The 27,594-nt window shown below is 41.0% G+C and overlaps 2 protein-coding genes across 3 annotated transcripts in view; one reads left to right on the top strand and one right to left on the bottom strand.

Annotated features, from left to right (window-relative positions):
* SCG3 (secretogranin III) overlaps positions 1–3,417 on the top strand; it is a 39,432-nt gene extending 36,015 nt beyond the window's left edge. For both annotated transcript variants that reach the window (XM_075273444.1, XM_075273446.1), the window contains 2 exons: positions 1,154–1,234; positions 2,976–3,417. In XM_075273444.1, the coding sequence (XP_075129545.1) occupies positions 1,154–1,234; positions 2,976–3,094 (200 nt within the window). In that variant the 3' untranslated portion in view covers positions 3,095–3,417. The remainder of the gene's footprint in view (positions 1–1,153; positions 1,235–2,975) is intronic.
* Positions 3,418–10,056: 6,639 nt separating this feature from the next.
* Positions 10,057–27,269, bottom strand: LYSMD2 (LysM domain containing 2). The gene is made up of 3 exons (XM_075273450.1): positions 26,887–27,269; positions 21,609–21,952; positions 10,057–11,039 (listed from the first exon to the last, which is right to left on the bottom strand). The coding sequence occupies exons 1-3, from the start codon at positions 27,127–27,129 to the stop codon at positions 10,994–10,996; spliced, it is 633 nt and encodes a 210-aa protein (XP_075129551.1). The 5' UTR covers positions 27,130–27,269; the 3' UTR covers positions 10,057–10,993.
* Between the last annotated feature and the right edge of the window lie 325 nt (positions 27,270–27,594).

Below are 27,594 nucleotides of genomic sequence, written 5' to 3' on the forward strand. Positions count from 1 at the left end.
GGTAATAACTTAATGCATATGTTTTATTGGTTTGTGTAAATCCTCCTAAAAATCTTGTCATAAGGGGGTAGATAATCCACAAGGTCAGACACTGAAGTATGAAGACATTGTAAATCATTGTATATCGATATTATGTAGAGAAAACAGAACAAAAACCAGGTTTAGCACATGAGATTTATGGGCATTTTATTGTAAAGAAATATCCAGGACGCAATAAATTCAATGTTTTTACATGCTGCCTTTTCAGGGTAGTGAAATGTGTCACGGGGACAAAAATCAAACTTGCGATTCTGTTTCTATGGTTTGGTTCCAAATCCCTAGGCTGTCACCATCTCAACTGATGCTGATTTTTATATGGCCATATCATAGCCGCATTATAGCCCCGCCATTCCTAGTTACGCCACTGACCATAATGATAAAGCCCCACCTTGCGGAAACGCAGCTTTTTTTTGTTGCAGATTATATTTCCCATTCCTTTTGTAGCCATACTTGGCTTTGGCTCAAAAAACTGCAACAAAAAAGCTGTGTTTCCACAATGTAGGGCCTTAGCCTATGCCTGCACATTGCAGTCAGCTCTAGACTGCACAAAGCGAGATAAGCCAGCCCAGGGGAGCTGGAGGGAATGGTTTTAAGCAGAACCAGCATTTGTCCACCCTTGAACAAAATCACCAACACCATCAAATGAGGGAACACAGCAAAGCAGGCCGCCACATACAGCTAATGGTGCTTGTCAGTAAACGCCGCCATCACTTCTGGTTCTTTGTTTTTCTCCATTGCTGGAATGAGAATATTCCTGTGTGTTTCTTGTTCTTATCATTGCGCATACAGTTTCCTACAAATTAGGAATGTTCTATTAGATCTTAATAGTCTTAACACTGATAATTGCCGTTTTAATCTGATTTTCCTCTTCTGGATAAAATCCATTTTCTTCTGGAAAGGACAATGCTATTGAAACATCACATTTACTGAGGAGATCACATAAGTATTCACCGGGATCAATCCACTTGTAATTTAGGTCTTAAAATAATGTTTTGTTCTAGGAAAAGGAAGAACACTTTGATATTAAATGGCTACTGAAAATAGCATTGCTGCGTCAAACTGCTTATTACCCCATACGCCATCAATCATTAGCAATCTCTTCTCATCTCTCCAGGGAAAGCTGAAACATATTTAGAAGCGATCAGAAAGAATATTGAATGGCTGAAAACTCACAACAAACAGGAGAGCAAAGACGGTAAGAAAAGAAACATAAAAACAATGAAAGGATAGTATGGGCAGGGTGAGGGCAAAAAGGGCAACTTGTTAGGGGCCTTCATCACAAATTCGAAAAGAAATTGACCTATTATCTGTCTTTACTTGTCTATTCTTGTAAAAAATGTTACTATTGTATTGTGAGATAAGTGCAAGTATACAACTCTCTGTTGTTCCATTCCTGTTAGGCTACATTCAGATGTCGGAAAATGAAGAGGAACTTGAGGAGGGCAACTTCCTCAATACCGCCACCCCGTGCTTTGTGCAGCTGAATAAGCTCTGATGAATGAGCCTACTCAGCAGGGAGGCCAGAGCTGCAGACTTTGCGGCTGAATGAGGCAAAGAATTGCATTAACATTTTTTCAGCCTCGAATCCGTCTCAAAATCAGTGCCAGATTCCACCGTGTGAACGGACCCCTATTTCTTCCAGAAGTTTATGAATAAATTAAAGGGCTTTTCCGAGACTTGTATACTGATGGCCTATCCTTGGTATAGGTCATCAATATATGATTGGTGGGATTCCGATAGTCCGGACTCTCCCCAATAAGCTGTAAAAAGAAACTGTAGTGCCGATCATTTCCTTGTCATTGGTCACATGGTACATCAACAACTAAATCCAATTCAAATGTACAGTTGAGTTGAGTTGCATTACCAAGCACAGGCCCTACAATAGATACAATGCTGTGCTTCGTATTCAGTGAAGACACATCACTCAAGCAGATGCCGCAGTCTCTTTAAACAGCAGATTTATGGGGGTCCCAGGTGTCCCAATCCCTGATCAATTTACTGCCCCTACCATAAGGCCATATTTGCATGTCCTTGTCCTTTTTATCCATAGAGAACACCCTTTTTCATCTGTGTCCTGCATGGTGACCCCCCAAACGGACTACCGAATGCATTTGCAAGCAGTGTGCAGTGAAAGCACATGGATCCCCATAGACTATAATGGGGTCAGTTTGCTTGCCGCAAGATCTCCGCAGGGAACATGCGGACAGGAAAGTACTTCACAATCTACTTTCCTGTCCACATGACTCATGCGGAGATCTCGCGGCAAGCAAACAGACCCCATTATAGTCTATGGGGTCCGTGTGTTTCACTGCACAGCGCTTGCAAATGTGTTCAGTAGTCCGTTCAGGGGGTCCGCATGCGGACTCCCCTGGACGAAATACGAACACTGATGTGAACGAGGCCTTAGATAAAAGACACAGACACTTTTCTTTAGTTAAAGGGGTTGTCTGGTATAAAATTATATTTCTACACTAAGCTGGATTACCAAACGTAGATGTGAACCAAGGGTCACATGACTCCACAAACGCCAATTTCACAAAGGGAAAAACAAATGTTTTGTGCAATTTTCAAAGACCTTAAAACAAATAGTGTCGCATACTTCCGTGTTTTCTGTAGAACAACAGTCTGTGGAAAAAGGCAGATGTCTGAATAGTCATATATAAATACAATGATCAATGTACTCTTTGTGTAGAATATTGGAGACATAAGGATAGAAATTCCGGACATGGGAGTGAAACCGTGTAGAGACAACACAGAAATGTTCTATAAAACCCGAGTTGGGAAAGACAAATCTACAGAATGTAGAACTACAGAAATATTATTCAGTAAGAGAACTATTTAGAAAAACAAATACAGTACGATGAATATGCTACATAACCTATATGATAAGTATATACCATATATCACATACTGATATCTTGTTTGCTTTCTTTCAGATTATGATCTTTCAAAACTGAGAGACTTCATTGACCAGCAGGCAGACAGCTATGTAGAAAAAGGAATCCTGGATCAAGAAGAAGCCAATGTAATAAAGCGTATCTACAGTAGCGTGTGAGGAGGAAGCTGAGGAGAGCGCTTTACTACCATGGGAAATAAGCTTTAGATTTAGAAACTGTCACTATGATCCGAAATCCACACTTTTCCAATGTACTGTTAGCAAACAGGTTGATTTACTAAAGGTATAATGCTGTTCAGCAGGCAGCCGGAAGCCTTTGGATTTTACAAGTTTATGTTTATTTTGTTCCTTTTATTATGTATTGAATAAACAGAAAAATGTGATGCATCTATTGCAGTAGCAGGGTACGTATGTGGTGACCCTTACAATGGCGGTCTACTTTAAAGCAACCCATTTTCAAAAGCGTTTTGGGCTGATTCCCAGATTTTGATGCCACCATTAGCTAAGGTTCCCAGCACTGAAAGGATGTCCACTCATTATAATGAGCAGCCTTAACCTCTGGTAGTGTTGCAGGGAATCCCGAGGTAGGATCTGGGTACAAGCAGGCTTTTAGTCTAGTCTAATGAACACTATGACCCTTTAGGCAGCTTTGCTGCTCGTAGGAGTGAGCTCTGCACTCACTAGAGTGTGTCTAGACAGGGCAGACACTGCAGGTTTTCTTCTGCAGAGATAAAGGCAGAACAGATAGCAGAAAAAGGGAGAAGATTTATACAGATCAATCATATTCTGTGAACGGATACTGCAGCATAAATTGACCTGCAGAATTGTATGCTGCAGATTTCCACCCTTTACAATGCAGTAAATACTCTATGAATTCAGCTGAAAATAACACAACACCTTGGGAGCTTCTTGAAGTGGTGGGATTCAGGCAAATCCACTACTGATTTTACCCTTATACCGTGGGTGTATTTGGTTGTGAGGGACCCTTACAGGGAGCAGTGATCTCCAATGTATTGATTGTGACCCTTCTCCAGATGTAGCAAATATACCAACTCCTGACGTACCCTGAGACGCACATGCTAGAAGTTATAATTCTGCAACAGAAAGTTGGAGGTGAATGAGAATGCAGTCTATCCACTAAGCAGTGCCTCCGGAAGATATCTATACATGATCAGCTACTAGTAATGGTAAGACGTGTGCTCACTGCATTATATGCTTCTGACAGATGCACTTTACTAAATCAGCCTGTTCAATCCCTTTGCATCCATCTAATTTGTAAGTGCAATGGACCAATACCTCTCCTTTAGGACAATACATTTGCTTACATTTATATCTGTAGTTTTTTTAGTCTGATTGCTTCAATTCTACTCATTTACAAGACTAAGGTAGCCTGGATTTTCATAAACTGTGAACCTTTCATAAACTAATGAACTTTCTATATATTACATAAGATTCCTTTATCTATTCTCTACAGAAATCTATGGGAAACGTGAACAGTAAATATGGATTCAGTATTTATAGTTTAGGGGCTTATCCACTTTCTAATATTGATGTCCTAGCCTTAGGATAGGTCATCAATATTAGATCTACAAAGGTCCAACACCCAGAACCCATGCAGATCAGACATTCTGGGACAGTACAACTCCCAGTAATGACATGTGGAGGGCCACATGTCTCACTCACCGTACAATGTGTTAGATATTGCAGTGGTGTCTCGAATTCTATGATGCAGTGTTGTAGTACCTTAAACCACCACTATACCTTGTACGCTGAATGAGCAGTACAGTTCCCAGCATCTAAACATTACTGGGAACTGTACTTCCTGGATCAGCTGATCTGCAGGGGTCCTGGGTGTCGAACTCTTGCCAATCTAATACTGATTATATATCCTAAGAATCGGTCATCAGTATTACAAAGGTGGATAAACCCTTTAATAATACATGGCTATACAGATGTAACAGAAATAAATATGTGATACACCAATTCCTTTTATCGCATTAGAGTTGTCTTGCAACAGGAATTGACAGCATATTGCTAAGATGCACCAGCAAAGTTTGGTGCCTGGGTATCCAGTCAATTTAACCAAGAAGGGTAATACTACTATACATAAATTACAGAATTATGATGCCTTTCCACCCCGCACCCCAAAGAAGGAAAAATTACACATTTAGCACTGCTACATCTGTATATACTGTATGAAGCTTTGTAGCTATGACAAAACATTTAAGAAAGGCTAATGGTGTACATTGTATATATAGCAACAGTGATTGACTGGACAGTTCAGCTGAGATTATACACGATGCTTTACAGATAATTTACATGTTCTTATCAGTTGTATATGCTCTGTGTTGCACCATAAACCTGTATGTGCTATGCTATGCAGTTCAGCAATGATTCACATCTCTTTATTTGTATAATGAATTCTTCATCTAATTTTGATTAAACTTTACAAGATGGGTATTTTGCAATAAGACACAGAATGGTGCTTCTTTGTTCATTGTATACATTTTATTCATTACTTTGGGGCAGCAGGATCCTTTGCTTTAACAAGGCCTAATTTTCTGGATATTTAAAATGTAAGTAAACTTTTTCGTTCTTCTGTGGGTCCAGCTCCTTCTCCTCCACTTGGCGTCTGCCTGAGTCCAGGTGTATTGCGCAGGCATGGGAGGCCAGCAGACGTCAAGAAGAGCAGGCACCAGCACCACAGAAGAAAGTGATGTTGCATGCCCAGAAGTTCCGGACAGGAAGATTGGGGACGTTCCGTTTCTGGAAACGGGAAACAGAACAGAACGTCACTGGAAAATCTGAAAATGTGCCTGGGGCGGTGAACCCGATCTAGGTAAATATACATTTTTTGTAAAGTGAGTTAGAAGTTATGTGGTGGGAGGGTGATTAGCTTAGTGTAGAAATATAATTTTATACCAGACAACCCCTTTAACTAAATAAAAGTGTCTGTGTCTTATCTAATACTTCTGTCTTCACTTCTTATCGGAGTGATTTGGGTGCATACTCCATATGTAAGCAGTGTCAGTTTACTAAGAATTCTATGGAGAGTGGAGGGAGAGGAAAAGAAAGACAGGGACAGAGACATGAGGGTGTCTATAGCATTAAATTAATAATTACTGTGAGCAGATGGCAACTGCAGATAAACCAGCTATGTTGTGAAAGAAAACAGTCACTCCAATGTGTCTCTGCTAGGAGGAGCTCTCCTCTTCCTCCCCCTCCCCTCTCCACAGACTTCTATAGTACAAATTCGATATGTGGCAGGAGGAATGGAGAAACAGGCAATATTATTTACCAAACTAGATTACAAAGGTTGTTCCTTTCATTATTGGAGTGGCAATGAAGCTTGTGCCCTACCACTCCATTCATAGTCTAAGGGACTACAACCAACCAAGCATAACATTACAGTATTGTGGTTGCCATAGAGGTGCACAAGCCCTCTGCTGTAGCTCTACTGTACATGCCTCAAATTTAATATGAATGCACTTGTTTGTTGAATTCCATCCAAGACAAAAAATGTATTCATCAGAATCTGGAGCTGTTCTTAGCTAGAAACACTGCTTCTATGGTAGAATATCTCCAACCATACAAAGTCAGACTAGCCTCTAAAGCAGTCAGAGGAGGCTGTACATTGTGCAGCCTGTTCCGCTCACTCATATGTGCAATACGAATGACTATTTTTAATAGCCAGTCCAGCGTTTGTGGGTGTTAAGACCTGAACTAAATTGGATCGTGTGCATAGGAGTCTCCTGAACAGCCCGACCACTGCAGTAATGACCTGACATAACGCTATCAGTTCATTAGTGTATTGATCAGGCCATTCGGGGCTACAATATTGTACATCAATGACTTTGTGTGGGCAGGTTGATCTTGTCTCTCTTAGGAATCCTATCAGGTTTGACTCTCCAAGTGAAGCTGGGCTCTACTGAGCATTCCCTAGATGTTGTGCTTGTATGCATTGGGCAATAGACCTCAGCCTCAATGGAGAAATACACATGCGCTAGGAAAACATCTACCGCAAAGTACTGTGCCTTTTGTACACGCACTGTGCACACAATGATACAGACAGAGCTGTCGATCATCTCATGAGGGCGGGGCAAGGAGGACTCTGAGTGTCTTCTGGGAGTCCTGTCAAGATTTACTCAGATAGGGGAAGAGAAATCACCCAACAGGTTTACTTTAAGGTTATGTGAGAATAAATCTTCTTAATAGCAAGGAATAGATTTATGTGACCCTTACAACTGGTTAGTACCATACTCTCAGCACCTCCTTCACTCACCATTTACATTTCTTTCATGTCCCTTCAGATTTCTTACTCCGAGACCTTCAGAGTATGTGGTGCATGTACAGAATGTAGTATATGTGTCTAGTCAAACAATGAAGATTATCTCTGTGATACCTGAAGTCACCCTCAATTCTCCATCGAGCTGTATACAATAATAACAGGGTGTGATGAGTAATTTCACATTCCATCGGATGCTATAAGACACAATTCATCAAAGCTCTGCAGAATTATTCCTGTAATGACAGGTGACGGCCCTATTTATAGCAAAGGAGTAACCCATAAAGGAGCAAGAGAAATGACTGTAATGAAATAACGCAGATGCCAGTTGGCTGCCATTAACCGTTGTTTATGTCTGTATCCTGAAATACAATTTGGCACAATTTGTTTTCTGTCGGATTTAGATTAAATTAGACAGGAAAGAAACTTGTGCACTGTAGGCAAACCATAATATGGTCTTATGTAAAAGCCCTTATAGAAGCCTGTGTGATTATTACAGTTTATCTATATATTACTTTTCTGTATTGTATAGAAACATGGAGAAAAAATAAGATCTATACAGAACCTCACTAGTTTAGTCTCTGCTCTTAGACAATTTCTTCTTTACACATGGCTTATGCAGCAAAAAAGCCTGAGTACACTCACTGGCCACTGTATTAGGTACACCTGTCCAACTGCTCGTTAACACTTAATTTCTAATCAACCAATCACATGGCGGCAACTCAGTGCATTTAGGCATGTAGACATGGTCAAGACAATCTCCTGCAGTTCAAACCGAGCATCAGTATGGGGAAGAAAGGTGATTTGAGTGCCTTTGAACGTGGCATGGTTGTTGGTGCCAGAAGGGCTGGTCTGAGTATTTCAGAAACTGCTGATCTACTGGGATTTTCACGCACAACCATCTCTAGGGTTTACAGAGAATGGTCCGAAAAAGAAAAAACATCCAGTGAGCGGCAGTTCTGTGGGCGGAAATGCGTTGTTGATGCCAGAGGAGAATGGCCAGACTGGTTCGAGCTGATAGAAAGGCAACAGTGACTCAAATAGCCACCCGTTACAACCAAGGTAGCCAGAAGAGCATCTCTGAACGCACAGTACGTCGAACTTTGAGGCAGATGGGCTACAGCAGCAGAAGACCACACCGGGTGCCACTCCTTTCAGCTAAGAACAGGAAACTGAGGCTACAATTTGCACAAGCTCATCGAAATTGGACAACTGAAGATTGGAAAAATGTTGCCTGGTCTGATGAGTCTCGATTTATGCTGCGACATTCGGATGGTAGGGTCAGAATTTGGCGTCAACAACATGAAAGCATGGATCCATCCTGCCTTGTATCAACGGTTCAGGCTGGTGGTGGTGGTGTCATGGTGTGGGGAATATTTTCTTGGCACTCTTTGGGCCCCTTGGTACCAATTGAGCATCGTTGCAACGCCAAAGCCTACCTGAGTATTGTTGCTGACCATGTCCATCCCTTTATGACCACAATGTACCCAACATCTGATGGCTACTTTCAGCAGGATAATGCAATGCCATGTCATAAAGCTGGAATCATCTCAGACTGGTTTCTTGAACATGACAATGAGTTCACTGTACTCCAATGGCCTCCACAGTCACCAGATCTCAATCCAATAGAGCATCTTTGGGATGTGGTGGAACGGGAGATTCGCATCATGGATGTGCAGCCGACAAATCTGCGGCAACTGTGTGATGCCATCATGTCAATATGGACCAAAATCTCTGAGGAATGCTTCCAGCACCTTGTTGAATCTATGCAACGAAGAATTGAGGCAGTTCTGAAGGCAAAAGGGGGTCCAACCCGTTACTAGCATGGTGTACCTAATAAAGTGGCCGCTGAGTGTATATTGAATGTATTCCTAGAGCCTGGCTAACACTATGTTCACATTAGCATCAGCTGTCGGATGTTGGAGGATCCCAATGGACCACATTGACCATAATGGGGCCTGTCATGTGTCCAATGTTTTTAAACTGAAAGCGGCAAATAAAAAAAGCCTTGAGTGCAGGACTTATTCATCCGAGGATTTCTTAACCGAGGATAAGAATATTCTTATGACATATGCTGGGCCAGTATGATTCGCTATACAGAAAAATGTAGATTGCTGCTTGTTCTTGTACAGAGGGTCACTGTATGATATAAAAAAACAATAATAATAGTCATGTGATATGCGCTACTGTATGCTTATATATCTTGGCCTTCGGTGGAGATTTGGTCCAGGCAGAAGATAAGAAAAACCAAAAACATGAAAAGCATTTATATAAAGAGCTCAATGATGCAATTCATTATACATAAAACTTTCTAGCTGTGTTCTCCCCATCATTTGATAATTTCATAAATCCAATCTGACTACAATATCTAGCAAGGCTTCAATTCACAGCACACAAATACCAATGCAATGTTGTTTTGTGATAGAATATGAGATCTACCAAGAGGAAAGCTAAGAAAAGGCACATATGCATCTGCTCATTATTTATAAATGTACCGGTATATGATATTCATATGAGCCGCAATAAAATTACACTCAGAAGCCAGACATTTTAGGATTTTTAATCAATATAGCACACACACACAAAACTCAACTGCATCCTCTCAGCAACTTAAAAACAAAGATAAAACAAAACTAAATATATCCAAATGAACAAAACGTTCTGAGTAAATGCAAGTCACTGCGTCATCCTCAAGCTTCACATTAAAGGGCTGTCCATGATTTGGAGCAATAGATGGGGTGGCCTGAGGAGGGGCAAAATTGAAAAAAAAAATATATATATATATATATATATATATATATATATATATATATATATATATATATATATTATCTGTTATCTGTTAATAGAGCTGCATTATGATAGGACCACATTGCCGGAAGCCCTCACATGACCAGTGACACAAATCAGTGGCCACCAGTAAGGAATCAGTGACATATGTGAGTGACGTTACCAGTTCCTCTCCAGCAACCGCTGAGGCCATTGATTGGTCTCAGTGGTCATGTGAGCATCAGGTCTTGTGGACTGGTGTCAAACAGGTTGCTATAAAATCATGAAAAACTCCTTTACGTTATTTTGTCACAAATTTCCTTTAACAATTCTTCCCGTTGCCATTCTCTGAAAGTTCTGTATGAGTTGTCACCAAACTTTCCCACGTTTAAAAGGCATATTTGCCTTAGTATTTGGTAATGGCTAGCTAATGGTAATTTTCTTTCAGGTTGTCACACTTGGAAATTGCGAGTGGAGAAATAGAGACTATTGTAACCATTATATCTGGCTCTCCCTTCAGTAATACAATGCTCTCATTTATAGAGACACTTTTAAACAACTCAATAATTCACTTACAAGCTAGAACAGTAAAAGTGCAATAAAAAAAGAAAAAGAAAACAAAAACAGAACATTCACACCATATTGGAAAGTAATACACGGCGGCTTATAGCAGAACAGTCTTCAGAAATGGGAACTGCCCCTTATTAGAAGAACCAGTAACTCAAAACGCAAAATAGTCTCTCTTGTGAATAATTTGCTACAAGATATGTCTGCAATGAAAAAGAATATAGTTTCTATAGAGATCTGAAAGGCTGTGACTTGATTGTGAATGCGACATAATAAGGACACTGAATAGTTGTGAATAAAAGGAACTTCATTTCAGTGCAATATAGTAATAAAATATCAGCTATGGATTTCAGTTTATAGGAAGTCTCTTAGATATTCTGTTGGTGGCTCTTCAGCTTCCACTGAATGGCGGATCACACAGGAGAGATACTTATCGCTCAATGCTGATAGGAGGAAGTTGCATAGGAGTCCTCTGCTTCATGTCTAGAAACAAAGAGAAAGACATAAGGAAATCACTGTAAGACAGGTAAGACCAATACATGCCCACAATGTAGATTCCATATCAGGGGACGACTTATTACGGCAGATTCATAACTCCAATAGAGGGTTTATGCCACAGATGTATGGCAGATACAGCTCCAGAATGGGATTTCCTTGACGGCCTAACTTGTCTAGTGTTACAATCACTATGAAAGAAGGGGTAACTGTGCAGATGTGGCTTTCCCTAAGATCTATGAGAGTGCCAGAAACAGCTGAACAAGTAAACACCCATGGCCACCTCTCCATCCAGAGCAGTATCAGGAAGGATTTCGTATCACAGTAAGATGCAAGGTCCCGTCAATACAGTATACCATAAATATAGAAGATGTGAACAGGGCCTAATGGTTACTTCATTTTTGTTACTTTCTAATGAAAGTGGCAGATTCGACTACACGGGGTCCGTGTCCAGTTTCATAAGTCAAAAATAACATACCAGAGCCTAAAACTAGAGATAATGGAGCTTTACCTAGGCTATTATATGTTAACCATTCTGTGGGTACCACAACCCTCTATTTTTTATTTTTATTTTTTTTACAGACCAAAACTCACTTGGAAAAAAAAAAATTGTGGCAATGTGCTATTTTTTTCTCTTCTTTATTAGTCTTGGACATTCTTGGTCTATGGGTCTGTGAAAAAAATGGGCAGCACATGCACAGCATCTGCCTGCTCTCTGTGTTTTATCCGTTATATATCCATGGTCAGGTGATGAAGAAAAATAAAGGCAGCATCTGTTTTGTTTTATTTTTTTCCATCCGTAAAAAAAAAAGAAAAAAAAAAGATGACACAGGGAGATACATTAGGTTGTTAAACGTTCATTTTGTATTGCCTGCAAAACGGATTGTTCATGTGAAAGCAACCTAATGCAGCTGTCTGTTCAAGAATAAAAATGGTGTCATGCACCCGTTTCACAGATAAAACACGTCCATTGAAGCCTCCGGGACAGTGAAAATTACCTATGTACCGTGCTGTCCATTTTGCTCCAATCCAAGATATCAAGAATGTCAATTTCTAAATAAAAAGTTTGATTCATTTTTCAGAAACGTTAAAAATGGATCAACTATGGACAAAACATGTCCACAAAATCAATAGACAACACATGGACATGAATAACAGATGTGTCTACGCAGTATATCTGAAAACTTCTATAAGAAGCAGGCTGAAGAGACAGTGTTTGTACCATGCAGGAAAAATCCTTATACAAACCTTCTGGCAGAATGAATGGTCAGTGTTATCAATTTCCGTTCAACACCATGGCCTGAGCATAAGCGCTATGTATGTGTGATATTTACACATGGCTCATACGAGGTTGATCTTTTTAGTGGGTATATACACTCTCATTCACTTGATCCTGTCTAGTCTGCTACAGAAAAACCTGTACAAATATGATTAATAAATAGACATGAGCTCAGGTGAACAAATGCTGTAAGAGTGCTATATAATTGTACGGCTTTAGGAACTAGTAACTACTTACAGGTAACCGCAGCCAATGCCAGTTCAAGATGTACGAAAAACCGTGAATTAAAGGGCCCATACACATTAGATGGATGTGTATTGTGGTGTTCTGACACTTTCCTGAGAGTAGGCATCATGAAAAAAAATGACCAAGCAGTTGGATTACAACATGTCAAATCTTGCTACTCAGCGCAGCTAAATCCTTTGTCCCTATTAGGTATACCGTATATACTCGAGTATAAGCTGAGTTTTTCAGCACAAAAGCACGTCTCAGCTTATACTCGAGTCAATAAGGTAACCTGGAAGTTCTTGCAAAAAGTACCGGAACGCCAGGATGAGTTAAAGGGCCGGCCTCAGCGTTAACCTTTTCGCTGCCAAGGGTCTCTGGAAATTTTGCACCTCCAGTAGCCAGAGCAATTTTCACAGTTTTGAGATGGACAAATCAAACCTAAATTGCAACATTAAAAAAGCATCCAACCCCCCCATACCTATACATTTTCTTAAAGTAGACACCTGCAGCATTGTCAGAATGCCACTTGGTACTGTATACGAACAGGCACCTTCATGCAATTTTGATTTAAAGTGAATGTTTTATGAAAAAATGCAAATAAATGTATATTAGTTGTTAAAAGCGGAAACCAAACAAAAAATTAAATGCACCAAACCTCCTAAAAATAAGAGTTCAACATGTGCAGAGTTCATACATATCACTATGGCCTGAACCCGCATGCACGTGTCTTCAGAAAATCGCTAGAACTGGAAGGAACAAAATTCTGCTTTGAAGCTGGAAATGTTAAAAAAGTATCATCCTATAAAATGTAGGGATTACACACCATGAAAAGTAAGTGAACCCCTAAACCCTATATATTTTTTGAAAGTAGACAATCTGAAGATTACAAATGTCTTAATGGGTCATCGATAGCCACATCCACCTTCATGCAACTTTGCGACCAACACAAATAATTTTTTGAAAAAATACGCTAAAACACATATTTGCACCTAAAACTCATGTTCAATCTCACATTCATATACAAAATACTTTTAAAATAATAGCTTATGGTGTATACAATGTGTATATATACTATATGTACCGCAAACATCAACTACAACAAGAGCTCGGACTCCCAAAAACATGAATACAGAAGACAAGCAGGATTTTGCTGTTGTTCACTAATATGTTAAAAAGCTATACTGCACCTACTAAACTGTGACTGTGATACCAAAATCTAACTTTTTTCAGAGTACACAGCATACCATATATAAAAACACAATTTAATAGTTTATATATACAAGCACCTTCATTCAACTTTGCGGCAAACAGAGATTGCTAGCAAAAATTGCGCAAAAATTCAAATTTGCCACTAAAGTGCGGCTCAAGAAATCCCTTTCTGCAAACAATGTACTGTCCATAAAACTGCAATATGTGAGGAGTTCATACATACCACACATGTATATATTTACAGGGGCGGGTGTTAAAGAATCGCCAAAATCGCAGAAATGCGCCATCCCATTTTGTGCATACAAATTAAATAGGACATAAAAATGTTATTTTCCATCCCCCTATAATAATTTTAGCAATCTATACGTTCATCTCTAGTGATAATCGTTATTACTATTATTTTAGTGTGTAACGGATATCACTAGAGACGTATTTTACTGTAGAAAGCTTAGGTATAGACAGGACAGGGATTGGGTGAAATGTAAACTTTATTTGCGACTTTATGTATATGTTGTGTAAGTGTTTGGTGCGACTTTTTTTTTTTTGGCTTGCGACCTGGACAATGGTAAACGTCTGGGTCACAGTGCCAACAAACTTCCTGGTTATGTTCAGGAGGTATAACATAAGAATACCCCACTAGAAAAGCTCAGGGGGGAATTACATTATAACTGTATGTGACAATCAGAGACAAATGTATAGTATACGCTCTGATTGGCAGGAGAAGGGTTAATAGGGACAATAGAGTCCCTGCCACCCCCCTCCTGCTGTCACATACAAGTTATGCAAAGAGAGAGATCGTTTCTGGGTGTCTCTGTCTCTGCTCGTGTCCCTCTTCCTTTCTTGTTAGATCGCAAATTGCTTGCTTAGACAGGAGGGGGGACACTTTGGAGCTCTATATCTTTGGACTGCATCAACATATCTTGATGCTTTCAATTGCATTTTAAAGAGGAGAATCTCATCTTTAAAATGATATCAAAAACTCGATGATTGGATGTACAGTTTTGGAGAAATTCACTGTTGAAACACTGTCGGGAATTGAGATCTGCAGTTGGATCTCAATGCCAAATAGTGTTTTCAACAGTGAATAGCTCCAAGACTGTAAGTAAAATCATCAAGTCCCTGGTATCAATTTAAAGATGAGAGTCTCTTCTTTAAAATGCATTTTAAAGCATCAAGATATGTTGATGCAGTCCAGATATATCGGCATTAGTAGGGAGGACGTACTAAGTACGTCCTCGGCTACTGAAGTGCCACCTTGGGAGCACGTACAGCGTACGTGCCTGGCAGCGAAAGGGTTAAAGGGTTTTGCACATTTAGGAAATGCCAATCTTGCTAATTCCCCATTATATTTCAGCATAAAGATGACAAAGTTGGAAACGTCAGATCTAGTACTTGCACCAGTCTGATGATGTGACTTTGGAGCCTTATTTTTAAATGACCAACTTGAAATTTCAGCACTGAAGCCTTTCTTGCCCTCTACTAGAGTGGTCAAATCCCACAATGAATGGCTATCTCAAGCCTCAAAGTAAATTCAACACAAAAGGATTGTCTTGAACGTCATGCATATACAGTCATGGCCTACACCACTTTCTAAACATATTTCTGTTTAAGTTCCGCAAATAAAACGTAACATAATATTTTATAATAAAAGCATACAATTATAGGATAATTCATTATTGGAAGCATAGTTCTTAGATTAGAACAAATCCATTATAGGATCCATTCACTTGGAACACTCTCTGCTGAGCAGATAATGGTCTGCTGGTACAGTTATAGCTGGGGAAAGAGGTACCAAAGTGTGCAGTTTCTGAAATCCATCCTGTAGGTGTATGGGAGAGCAACTTACTCCAACACCAGCACCCCTTGCAAAACCAAATCTCTAAGGAGTTGAGTCAAGTTTGAAGGGCAGTTACACCTGTCTCTAGTCAGCAATTACAAATTCACGGAGGTTGTGGATTCAGTAATCCAAACCACTGCCCCCAAGTCATATATTTCCATAGCCCCACTCCTGCGCCAACTCCAACATAAATGGCAGACCGTCATGATCAGACAGAAGCTATAATGTTCCTTTAATTTATCATAAAAGCCAGTGATTGAATTTCAATGATAGTAAGTCTACAACAAAAATTGCACCCGATAAATAAATAATAATAATAATAATAATAATAATAATAATAATAATTATATAGTATGATTATAAAAAAATTAATCATTTTAATTTGAAGCTGGGGTTGGTAACTTTTTTCTGACTTCAACTCCATCCAAAACCGCCCCCAACTCCGACTCCACAGCCCTGACAAATCTGTTCAAGCTTAGAAGGGCACTTTCTGTAGCACTATAAAACCGGTTACACGGGGGCCTACTTATTAATGAGATAAGGTAATTTCATGCCAGCTGTATTGAGAAAGAGTTTACATCGTACCAATAATCTTAATAGCAAAAACACAAGTGGAGGCCAAGCAAAATAGCAAGAAAGCATACGCGACATCATAGCCGATCAGACTAAGGCAAACACGGTAGTCTAGGCAGAGAGCCAAAGAACACTCCACAAAACATTATTATTGAGGTTTCAAATGGGAAGTACTAACACTGAGCTGACTGTAGTGTACACTCCTGCCCTTCTGCTTTATTATACTCTAGTCTTCTGCCGCTTCTCATAAAGTGCTTTCAATTAGCTTTATCTGGACATCTGTTCCTCTAACCTCTCACATATCACCATTGGCTGGGCATCGGAGACACTAAATCTATAAGTTTAAGGTATATTACATTAGATATTACAATAGGTTCTGGTAATACCCAATAAAGATGAAGAGACCCAGCGCTCGTGGGTTGAATAGACTCAAGAAGAGCCTAAAATGTCAGTTGAAGCTCTTACCAAGACACCAACCCACAGCATGGGTTTATTGGTCCAAGGACTAACAGGGCAACGCGTTTCGACACCATACCGGTGTCTTCGTCAGGCCAATATTGGATAGTCCAAAGGAAGACCTGATGGCTCCCAGGTCTTCCTTTTGACTATCCAATATTGGCGTGACGAAGACACCGGTACGGTGTCCAAACGTGTTGCCCTGTTAGTCCTTGGAACCAATAGCGCTCTAAACTCTCCCTGTTTTTAATTATCTTTTTTTATTCTGGTAATAAGTTTTTCATTATCCTGGAATTGTCAGAGCAATAATCCCAAATCAAAACCTATAGGACTGCCAAAGACAGACAAGCGCTGCACTTTGCATGTACAACAACCCCATGAACAGCGACTAGAAGAATTACCGGAATACCCCAGGTAACCCTCACAGCTACAATTGCCATTTATGTACATCATCTGTGTACTATTCCTCTATCTATCTATTTATATCTCTATATCTATCTATCTATCTATCTATCTATCTATCTATCTAGGTTTAAGAGCTAAACCCATGCTATACACAACAATTTTCAGTTGTGTTATTCAGCTGGTACCCCCTGGCAACTTCTTGGCTTGCAGATAACACCAGATGAAGCAATGGCAAGGAGTGCATTGGGTGTGGTAGGTGTTCACAGACTGGTCCTGACTATTTGCCCATTGCTCTAAACATTTTACTTGCGGCAGGTTCTGTTTCTATTTAGTGGATTTTTCAGGCAAAGTGGAAATCTCAGGGAGTGCCATGGGTGGTCCAAAGTAGAAAAAGAAGCGATATTCACCTACTCCCCAGTCCCCTGTTCTGTTGTCAGGAAAATCCTTGCCAGAAAATTAGACTAAGTTATAGTATGCCCAAACATAAGGAGAAATAAAAAGGTAAAAAGGTCTTTATATATTGCACAGAACCTTCAAAGTCCATGTCTGACTTGGAATCACTGTGCTAGGTTGCCTAGCCTCAGAGCGAATGCAGCATGACATGCATGACTAGCAATGGCATATGTGAAAAGTAATCATCCTCCTGTCAGCACTATGTAATGAATGAATTAGGCGGTAATTTAGTTATCGCCCTCATGTGAACGCATCCACTTCTGATAGGTGCTGACAGGCATTTATACAGTGATGATCATCAAGGTGACACAGCAGGGAAGAAAAATCAGCAAATGTGTCTGAAGACATCTAAGGGTAGAAGCGCCAGCCGCCATTTGTGTCACATGAGCAGCGACAGACTACAGGCTCTTATACATCAAGAACAAAGCACATACCAAGGACAGGGCAATTTCATTCTTACCAGTCATTACTTTATTCTCTAATAAAATATTAACTTTGATCAGACAAGGATTGCATTTTTATAACATAGTGAAGGATAAACTGCAGACATGGAGGCGTGAACTGACATATCTATTATTTATACTCCAGTAATGTAAATTATGCATATATATGTTGGAGATTATTATGTATTCCCAGGACACCTAAAGCATGACGATATCCGACATCCCCTAAGGCACGTGCGCCTACTGTGAAGTTCCACCTTTCCATTTACATTAAAACATATAATAGGATTCTAGCAATTCCTAGTACACTTAGCTGCCTTTTTTTACAGATAGAATTAATATTACAGATTTTGTAATGTGTCTCTAGAAAATACCAGACATTCATAACAGGAAATAATGTCACATTCTTGTAGGCTGAAAAAAAATATTTATGGGGTTTTTCCACTATTAGTCCTTTAAGGACACCGAGTAGTTAAGGCTGTTAAAGGATTTTCATATCTACTATTTCTGCTTTCCAAAATGAGTTATGAGGAAGTATTCTGTGTGTAACAAGTTGTAATAGCTTATCACTATTATGAGGATGCCGTTTTGAAAGAAAGGCCTCCCCTACCACCACCTTGATGCTGCGATGGCGGACATCCTCATTAGTTACGCTAGGTTCACACCAGCGCCGGAGCTCCGTTTTCAGGTTTCCGTCTTCTGCATGCAGAAGACGAAAACCTGTCATGCCGAGTCCGGCCATGACTGCCGGTGAGCGTTTTATGCGCTCCGCTGCGAAGCTATTTTTTTTAAACCGGACACAGAGTACTGCATGTCCGACTCTGTGTACAGCTTAAAAAAAACAAAAAAAAAACGGTTTCACCGCGGAGAGCATAAAACGCTCACTGGCACACATGGCCGGAGACTTTTCAAGCCCATTCAAATAAATGGGCTTGAAACATGCCGGCAGGTTTCTGTCTCCTGCCCCTGTTTTGTGCAGGAAACGGAAACCTGCAGAACGGAGTACGGGCGCAGATGTGAACGAGCCCTGAGTGAACTGTGATCATCTGTAAGGTTCTTCTCTGAAACGCTACTGTCCACAATTTTTCTCAAGGTTTCTTTTAATATATCAAGCTAATATCTTTTCCACCCTGCAAGTTGTCAACCAGAAAGAAAGTCCCAGGAATAAGAAATACACATGTTAAAGTGAATAAAAAGCTGAGACTTGTCTACAGGAGATAGGGTGCCCCAGTCTGAAGAGATACAGGTCATTATGGAAATGGGAGAGTGTCATCAAGCAATGAAGCATGGAGGCGATTTCTAGAAAGTTTGGGGATGCACAAAGTTGAGAATTTCACATTTATTCTAGGTTCACACCTACGCCTGGGTTTCCATTCTCAGAGTCCGATTGGGTGTAACCTAACCCACTTAAAAACCGGTTACCCACGTACCCCATAGGCAATAATGGGGTCTGCTGGGTTTCCACCTGAAAAACTTTTCTCTCCACATTTTTTTAAGTGGATTTAGGGACGGAAACCGTGAACAGAATACAGGTGCAGATGTGAACCCAGCCTTAACAGTATCAAATCTGTCTGAACCACACCCTCAAGTAGGGCAATGATGGCAATTTGCAGTACATTCACTACACGTGGTAAAAGAAAAAGTGGGATTTTATCCCACTGTGTCAATGTACCCCTTAAACTATCTTTGATGGAAATCCAGCAACACATTTAGATAGGTCAGGCTCACCTGAATGTAACAACTTTTTCCTCATGTAAATTTGTGCCTCCATTGCTGAGATATTACTTTATTTCACAACATGGAAATGGCTATTCAGGAGTACCGAGGACAGCTCCATTGCTCCAAACTGCTCGAATACGCCCTTCTTCCCTCCTTCTTTCTTTGAGTGACAAGGTCAGGGAACTATGCTACAATCTCGCTTGGCCTTGTGTTCGTGCCGGCGTATTAGAGCAGCGTGGCATGTAGCAGTTTGGAGTAACAGAGTTTCCGTCAATGCTCCAGATTGTTTGTTCGCATATTGTGAAATAAATCAATATTTCGGCACGAGAGGCAGGAATTTTTGAGGGAGAAAATGGAGTTACATTCAGGTGAGCCTGATTTATATATGCATTTCTGAAGACATCCTCGCTATACAGAATTTGTTTCCAGAGAAAAAAAGGCGACAGATAAGAGGCTCTATCCCCTAAGCTGCCCTATAAAGTACAGAAGCATCTGTTGTAAAGCTCCTTCCTCTTACATATATGGGACAAGGCATATGAAGCGGTATACAGGCTAGGACACACAATCTGTATGTTGTCTGTTAGGTAACGTGTGCTCTGCAACATGGACACTGGGTAATTTATTCTATAGTCACAAGAAAAAAGCTAAATCAGCTACAGTAATATAGAAAGAAGTTGTCTTATCTGGCGATTGCCCAACATCATTAATTATTATAGTATGGCTTCTTTTATATTTTAACAAATATTGAGTTTTTTTAACGTTTTCATTGTTGGACAACCCCTTTCAGGCAGCTTTTTTTGTGGCAGATTTTGCTGCGTTTTTTTGGGCACCCGCAGGAGTGGGTTGAATTGAAGATAGAAGTATAAGAGCTTTCTAGATATTTCATTCTTTGGCTCCAGAAAACGCTGCAAAATCTGCAACGTGAGGATTCAGCCTTGAATTGAACTAGAGAGATTCACTACCTACTTTACCATACCCATCTCTTATAGCATTCCCATTATAACACGTATACCACACTAGCCTCTGCCCGCGACTTTGTCTGCGGGTTGGTGGTGTTGATGATCCACCTATATTCAGCAAATTGCTATGGTCAATGATTTGCCTGCTCCGGCATTTCAGCAGCTGTCAAGCTGTCCTGCTGCTGAACTTGTTCCTCACATCGTGCCGGTGATTGTTCCGGCATGTCAGCAGCTCGCTGGGACTCCATATAATGAGCGTGTTGTTGGCGTTGATGCTCCGGCGTTTCAACAGCTGTGAAGCTGGCCTGCCACTGAACTCGTTCCTTGCACTGTGCCCATGATTGTTCCGGCATCTCAGCAGCTTGCTGGGAAGTCATATAATGAGCAGGTTGTTGGCGCTGACGATCCGCATAATGAGCGTGTTGTTGGCGCTGATGATACGGATGCTCCGGCCAGCTCTCAAGCTGGCCTGCCGCTGAACTTTTTTCTTGCACTGTGCCTGTGATTGTTCTGGCATTTCATTCAAATCCGTTCAGCCGTTTTTGCGTGATTGAGGAACAAACACACAAACTTATACATTTATAATATTAGTAGGATAGGATATGAAATATTAAAAAAACAAAAGTTGCAAGTCTTCAGTAGGAAGACTTGCAACTTTTGTTTTATTATATTTCATAACCATTGGCTAACGGTACAAAAACATATTTAGGATAGGATCGGATTTAGGTTATCTGGAAAGCAGAGTCGAGGGGCAGGGTGAATCTAATCCACTATTTTGTAGATGCATCTAATAAACTGCTAAATAGAGATCAGAACCTGTATATTTTAAGCCCACAGGTGAAACCCCAGCACCCACCTGCTAAGGCCGTGGTAACCGCACATTTCTAAGTTAACGCTGCAGAGACTCTCCATTCTGGTTGACACATAGGGGGTCCAAGAAGGACTCCACCTGCCTTTATCATGTACACATACCATTTTTTTCTCTTTTACAATTACCTGAGGTATTCTTCTTCTTTCAGTCTTTTAGCTGCCTGTGTGGATCTCTTTATCTGCAAGTCCAATCTATGAAGGAAGTCTTTGGCAGATAGCTCTTCATCTTGTGTAACTACTGGCCGTCCGGTTTCGGGAGAGCTGGGTGGAGAGGTGTGATTTGTTGGAGGAGGCACCTCTTCTTCATCTAGTGCATTGCTATCCTCTTGACATTCATTTTCTGGAGAGTCTAATAAGTTTAGTCCATTAAAAAAAGAGGGCTTCTCTGATATTACCGGGATGTTTAGTGACTTCCTCAAGAAAATACAATCAGTAGAAAACAATTTGTTGGCCCTTTTTATCTGTTCCATCTGTAAAATAATGGAGAAAACATTATCCTTTGTTACCATTTCATATTCACAAAATACAGCATATCATGTTATGGCAATAAAAAAGGACTGTATAGCAGTTTTTTTCCTAGCTTCCCTATTGGTGTCCATATTTGGAGACATTTTGGGGGCCTGATTTGATAAGTAAATGGAGTCTGCAAGTGTTTACCATCTTTTAATGCACATTATATATTGTTTGCTGTTGATATTGTGAAGTACATACATTTTATTTGCAGTAGCTCACTTTTCTGCCCACAAAGCCATAAAATTAGCAGATAATGGGTTTTGAGCAAGTTATGGCCTGAAAGATGCTTTATACCCTGAAGACAAGTTTGGATCATGCTTTCTGTCATATACTAAACAAATGCTCTCAGTAATGGACGGTCTGGAAAATCATGTCATCCTTCTGTATCTACTACAGACTAAACTAAACTGAAGCTCACAAAGAGCAATGCTGAACCGGAGAAAATATTTCATCACCATAATAATAAAATGTGCATAGTTATACGACTAGTAAATGTTTATACCCAGACACAACAGGAAATACTGAAATACTTTAATGCTGTGTCTTTCATCAGAAGCATTGGCAGTAGAGATGACATTTCCTGACTGTAAGTTCAGTAACTGTTCTGAAATCTACAATTAAAAAAAAATTAAAAGTGATTTTCCACACAGCATCAGCTCCTATTCACTTTACTGGAAGCTCAGCTGCAGTAACACCACACAGCCACTAGATGATGTATGGAGTCCTCTGTTTCTGGCTATGTACATGGTATAGTATCAGCTAGGCAGAAGTCCCAAACAGCTTATGACTGTGGGGAATGGGTGTCAGACCCCCAATCAATCAATCAATCAATCAATCAGACAGGTCTTCAGATAATAAAAATACATTTCAGTGCTCTCTTTAACATGCAGAAATTCTTCATCACAACTACTTGGCTTTTTCGTGCCGTTTCAATAGTGGGCATAGGACAGCAGTTACACCATGAAATTGCCATGAAACTGTCCACTTCAAGGTTACAGAAGTAAAAATGGACTTTAACCTGAAAGTGAATGCTCAACCCATGATCACAATATTTTGCATCTGCCGCCCTCTGTTGTATCAAGAAAAGATGCCAGTTGGTAGCAAATTATCTACATCAGTCTTTATGATTGATGTAATGAGTGTTAAACGGGTAGTCCAAGATTAGTAAAACATGGCTTCCAAAATAAAAAAAAACACCACCTCTGTCCACAGGTTGTGTATGGTATTGCAGATCAGAGCCATTAACTTCCATTAGGCTGGGCTTCAATACTAGACACCACCTACGGAGAGGTGTGGCACTGCTTGACTAGAAGAAATAAGCCATGTTTTGGTAGCTCAGTGGTTAGCACTGCAGCGCTGGAGTCGAATCCCGCCAGAAACAACATCTGCAAGGAGTTTTTCTGTTCTCCCCGTATTTGCGTGGATTTCCTCCCATTCTACAAAAGACATACTGATAGGGAAAAAAAAAATAAGCCATGTTTTTCTATTCCTAGACCTGGACACATACACTGAGTAGGACAGACACTCTTCTAAATTAAAGCTGGGGGGGGGGCAAAGTTTCGAAGCCTTAAGGTAAGTTCACATAGAGTTTTTTGGTCAGGGTTTTGAGGCCGTAGACGCCTCAAAACCCTGACCAAAAAGACGGCTCCCATCGAAAATCAATGGGATACACTCATGAGGTTTTTTCAGGAGCCGTTTCTTCCAGCTCCTGGAAAAAAGAAGCAAGATGTTCATTCAGTCGCGAGGCGACTCGGTCTGAAGATACCCCCCCCCTCCGGACTAGGCCATTCATTGGGCCTAATCTAGAGCAGAGTGCGTGGCTGGATGCTGGTGCAGTGCACCGGCTTTCAGTTGTAACGACTCGTCTTTTGGATCGGAACCTGAGGCAGCCTCCACCTCGGCTTCCAGTCCAAAAAACGGGTAGCCGCGACTGAATGCCGTTGCACTGCAAAAAATTTCTCGAACACCCTCTTTAATAAATAAATGAGGTCAGAGGTGTACAGCTGTAGGCAGGAGTGTGTTCACATAGGTACTCATGGAGATCACTGACCACAACAGCTGCAGAAATGATTTTATATCAAGTATTCCATCCTATTGTCACTTTCAGCTCTCTATGTCACACATAAGGTCACGCTGTTCTTTCTGTCTCACACCAAATGGAAAGTTATTTACTGCAGTCAACACAAAATGTGACAAATGTTCAGAAACTGCAAATTCTACACCTGGGTGCACAATGATAAGAACAGCAGGACTGACAGATAAAGGACAATACTGAAGATCAAGGAAAAGACCTGACTGGCAAAGCTATCCAAGAGGTAACATGAGAACCTTGAGTCTGATCTTGGTCTGTAAGCGCATAAACTAAAGGATACAAAGGAAGCTCAGGGACAATATTGTCTCTTCCATATACATACATGTGAAATATAAAAGCAGCATGCCATTCACCATATAGGTCAATAGAGGATTGAATAGTACGGTATATGTGTGAATACTACAAATCCAGTGATGATAAGTAGAGAGCACACACCGTATATAAGGAAATACAGCAGCACACAAGTATAAATACCTACAGACAAAAGCTGCAGCCTCCTCAATGGGCAATATCATAAGAAAGTGCAACCCCTAGCAAATATTTATTGGTCTTTTCACTTCTGTCTTTGACATGAGGATGCAAATAATGATAAATGGAAAGTTGGAGTTTTTACATTTGCTGACATCTAGTGCCAAGCAGGCCATACTGCAGACTGCTCAGAAAACAGAATCTCATCTTACACTGAATGTTATCACCCGGCTATCGATAGCAGAGGATCAATGACAGAAGACAGGCCTATTGTACCCCTCAGGTAAAATACAGGCAACAGAGTGAGGGGGCAGGGTAATCCAGGGAGGGGGACTGCCCAACTCATGTTCCTGATTCCTTTGACTGTAAAGCTAGGGCTACATTAGGTGTTGAATGGACAAAAACCTCTGTACGACTTACAGGCCATTTTTCTTAGAGCTATGTTGTATGTGATTTGCACTTGAACTCCAATGAAGCCTGCAACAGTAAAGCCGCTCGCCAGATACTTGTGATGGCAAATCCAACAGGTTTAGAGTTTTGACAACAGTTATGTGGCAGCCCTGCAATGTCCCAATGCCACCAAAGACAATCATTAGGCACCATTCACATCAGATTTTTAGCATCCAATTAGTGCCTTTAGTTTTGTTTTTATTTTTTGCTGGACATAAAAGCATGTGTCCGTAAAAATAAAAAAATAAAAAGATAGAAATGAGGCCATCTGTTTTTGCATCCATGAAATGACATGAACGGCCCCTTAGATGCGTCACTGCAATCCCAAGACCTTGATGTCACACTCTAGTCATTGTATCTCCAGCCTAAACCCTCTCGCTCCAACTATGAAGAGGGGGTGAGGAGAGGGCCAGTTCCATTTAGGGGCTACTCAAAGCCAGTGAAAGAAACTTTCAAGGAAGGAAAAACTATGTAGATTAAATGCAAATCTTACGTATGCCCCATGGGAACACGTGTATGTGAACCTGTGAGAAAATAAGGCTACGTCCACATGTGGAAGTAGCAATAACCACGCCAAGACTGGCAGCGTTTTTCAGTCACCGCAGCTATGCGCACTTTCATTTCTAATGTCTTCATGTGTATTCAGTAAGACAGGGCAGTTTAGTGCATAGACATCAAAAAGATGCAGGAGATACACAGAGAATGGAGCTGAAAGCAGACAGCTCTATTGTCTGTGGCGAGGTTAAGACAAATCACTGCAGGTCAACTCCTATGCAACTGGTCTGACCACTACATGGAGAATGGAGCCATGTGCTTCAATGTATTGACCACTGGAACAGATGATCCTCCCTCACCTGATACTGATAACCTATCCAAAGGACCCTTAAAGGAACACTCCATCCTCCCCCTACGTAATGCTCATAGCCCTCAACATATATGCATAAATGTTTCAATCACCTAATAATAATCTGCACATTATCATTATTCTATCATGGATTTCCTGGGGATATTGTAAGGGACTTGTGTTCTTACACAGCAGCCAATCTGAAGAAGCAGAGCTGCAGCCAGAGCCAATGATAAGACAGACTGCCTACAGAAGGTAATTCCCAATATATATATATATATATATATATATATATATATATATATATGATTTATGAGTCATTCTGACAGTCGCTTATACTGACTCTGCAATCTTTACAAGAACACGTAGATATTTATGTAGAATATCCATATGGTCTGCTACTGGTTATAGAACTACAAAACACACACACAAGCCTTTTTTCTGTGCTTGTCGATATCCACTCAGGTATTTAGAGAATATATTTGGAATTTTAGATATTGATTTCCGCTAGTATATGGCAACCAATGTAGACCATATAATGCAACACATTGCAATACTCTAGACACAGTATGAACACAGGCCTACTTGACCAGTTTGTATCTTAAGCTGTGTTCACACTGGCATTTTTATTTCCATTGTTAGGTTTTGTTAAAGGAGCAGAACAATGTAAATAATGATGATCCAAAGCCACTAAAGTGATGGGCACCTGCAGCGCTGAGGTTCCTATAGAATTACTTGTCTGCTTGTACCACAAACCTGTAAAGACGCTCTGCAACAAAATGCAGCAATGTGTGAACTGGGCCTACGAGGTCTGTGCCCTTGTATTATGTGCAGGCGCAGATGTGGCAGTCAGGGCTCATACTACAGCTGCCAGGGTTACTATAGTGGCAGTGCCAGGCTCTCTGTCCTCCCAGCACACCATCCATCCTGCTCTGTCCCCATCAGCCGGGCACATCCACGCCGGCACAGCGCTCCTCCAGCCTCACCTAGGCCCACATCACCGGCACATCATGCCCAGGCCCCGTCCCTCTGCTTACCGTCACCCCGTACTTGAGAGCGATGCCCTGCAGAGTGTCGCTGGGGCTGACCTGATGCTCGATGAACCTCTCCGCCCAGGGCGCCGTCACGCTGGCCGTGCTCCCGTACGAGCGGGTTTTAGTCCGGGCCAGGCTCAGAGACAGCTCGGCTTCAGACTCACACTCCGAGCTGGGAAACATGCTGTAGCCTAGCCGAGTCCCTCCATCCCTGTGCGGCTGCAACACCGGGGATAATTCCGCCATATTCTGCGGAGGAGTAGACGCTCCGGTAACGGTAACAACACTACATTCAATGACCCCACCAGCATCACCCGCAGCCGGCAGCAGGGGGCGCTGATATGAGGCCACAGCACAGCGAGCTCACTGGGAGGAGCGGCCGGGCCGTGTAGTCCCCGGGTTAGCTGGCGGTGGAGTGTGGGGCACGGTCACTGCATGTGCCCTCAGTCCGCACAGCTCTGTCCCTCCCCATGTCCGGCCGCTAGCTGTCCGCCACACATCACTATGTAATACCTCACATTATCCAAAACATTACTATTAATAGATGTGTCCTGTGGGTGTCTTTGTCTCCCTCTGATTGTAAAGTGCTGTGCAATATGTTGGTGCTATAGATAGAGTTACTATTATTATTACTTATCATGGCTTCTATCATGTGCCCAGCACCACTTATTACAGGATGGCTCTGAATACATTAGGCTAAATTCACACTAG

The sequence above is a fragment of the Leptodactylus fuscus genome, chromosome 5 (genome assembly GCF_031893055.1).
Source record: "Leptodactylus fuscus isolate aLepFus1 chromosome 5, aLepFus1.hap2, whole genome shotgun sequence".
Lineage (NCBI taxonomy): Eukaryota > Metazoa > Chordata > Amphibia > Anura > Leptodactylidae > Leptodactylus > Leptodactylus fuscus.

Bases quoted from the DNA above. Each gene is read 5' to 3' on its own strand.
- LYSMD2 (XM_075273450.1), bottom strand. From the start codon at position 27,129: ATGGCGGAATTATCCCCGGTGTTGCAGCCGCACAGGGATGGAGGGACT. The intron at 21,953-26,886 runs GTAAGCAGAGGG...ATTATTTTACAG, and splicing joins CTCTCAAGTACGGGGTGACG to ATGGAACAGATAAAAAGGGC. The intron at 11,040-21,608 runs GTAATTGTAAAA...CTTTGTTTCTAG, and splicing joins AAAGAAGAAGAATACCTCAG to ACATGAAGCAGAGGACTCCT.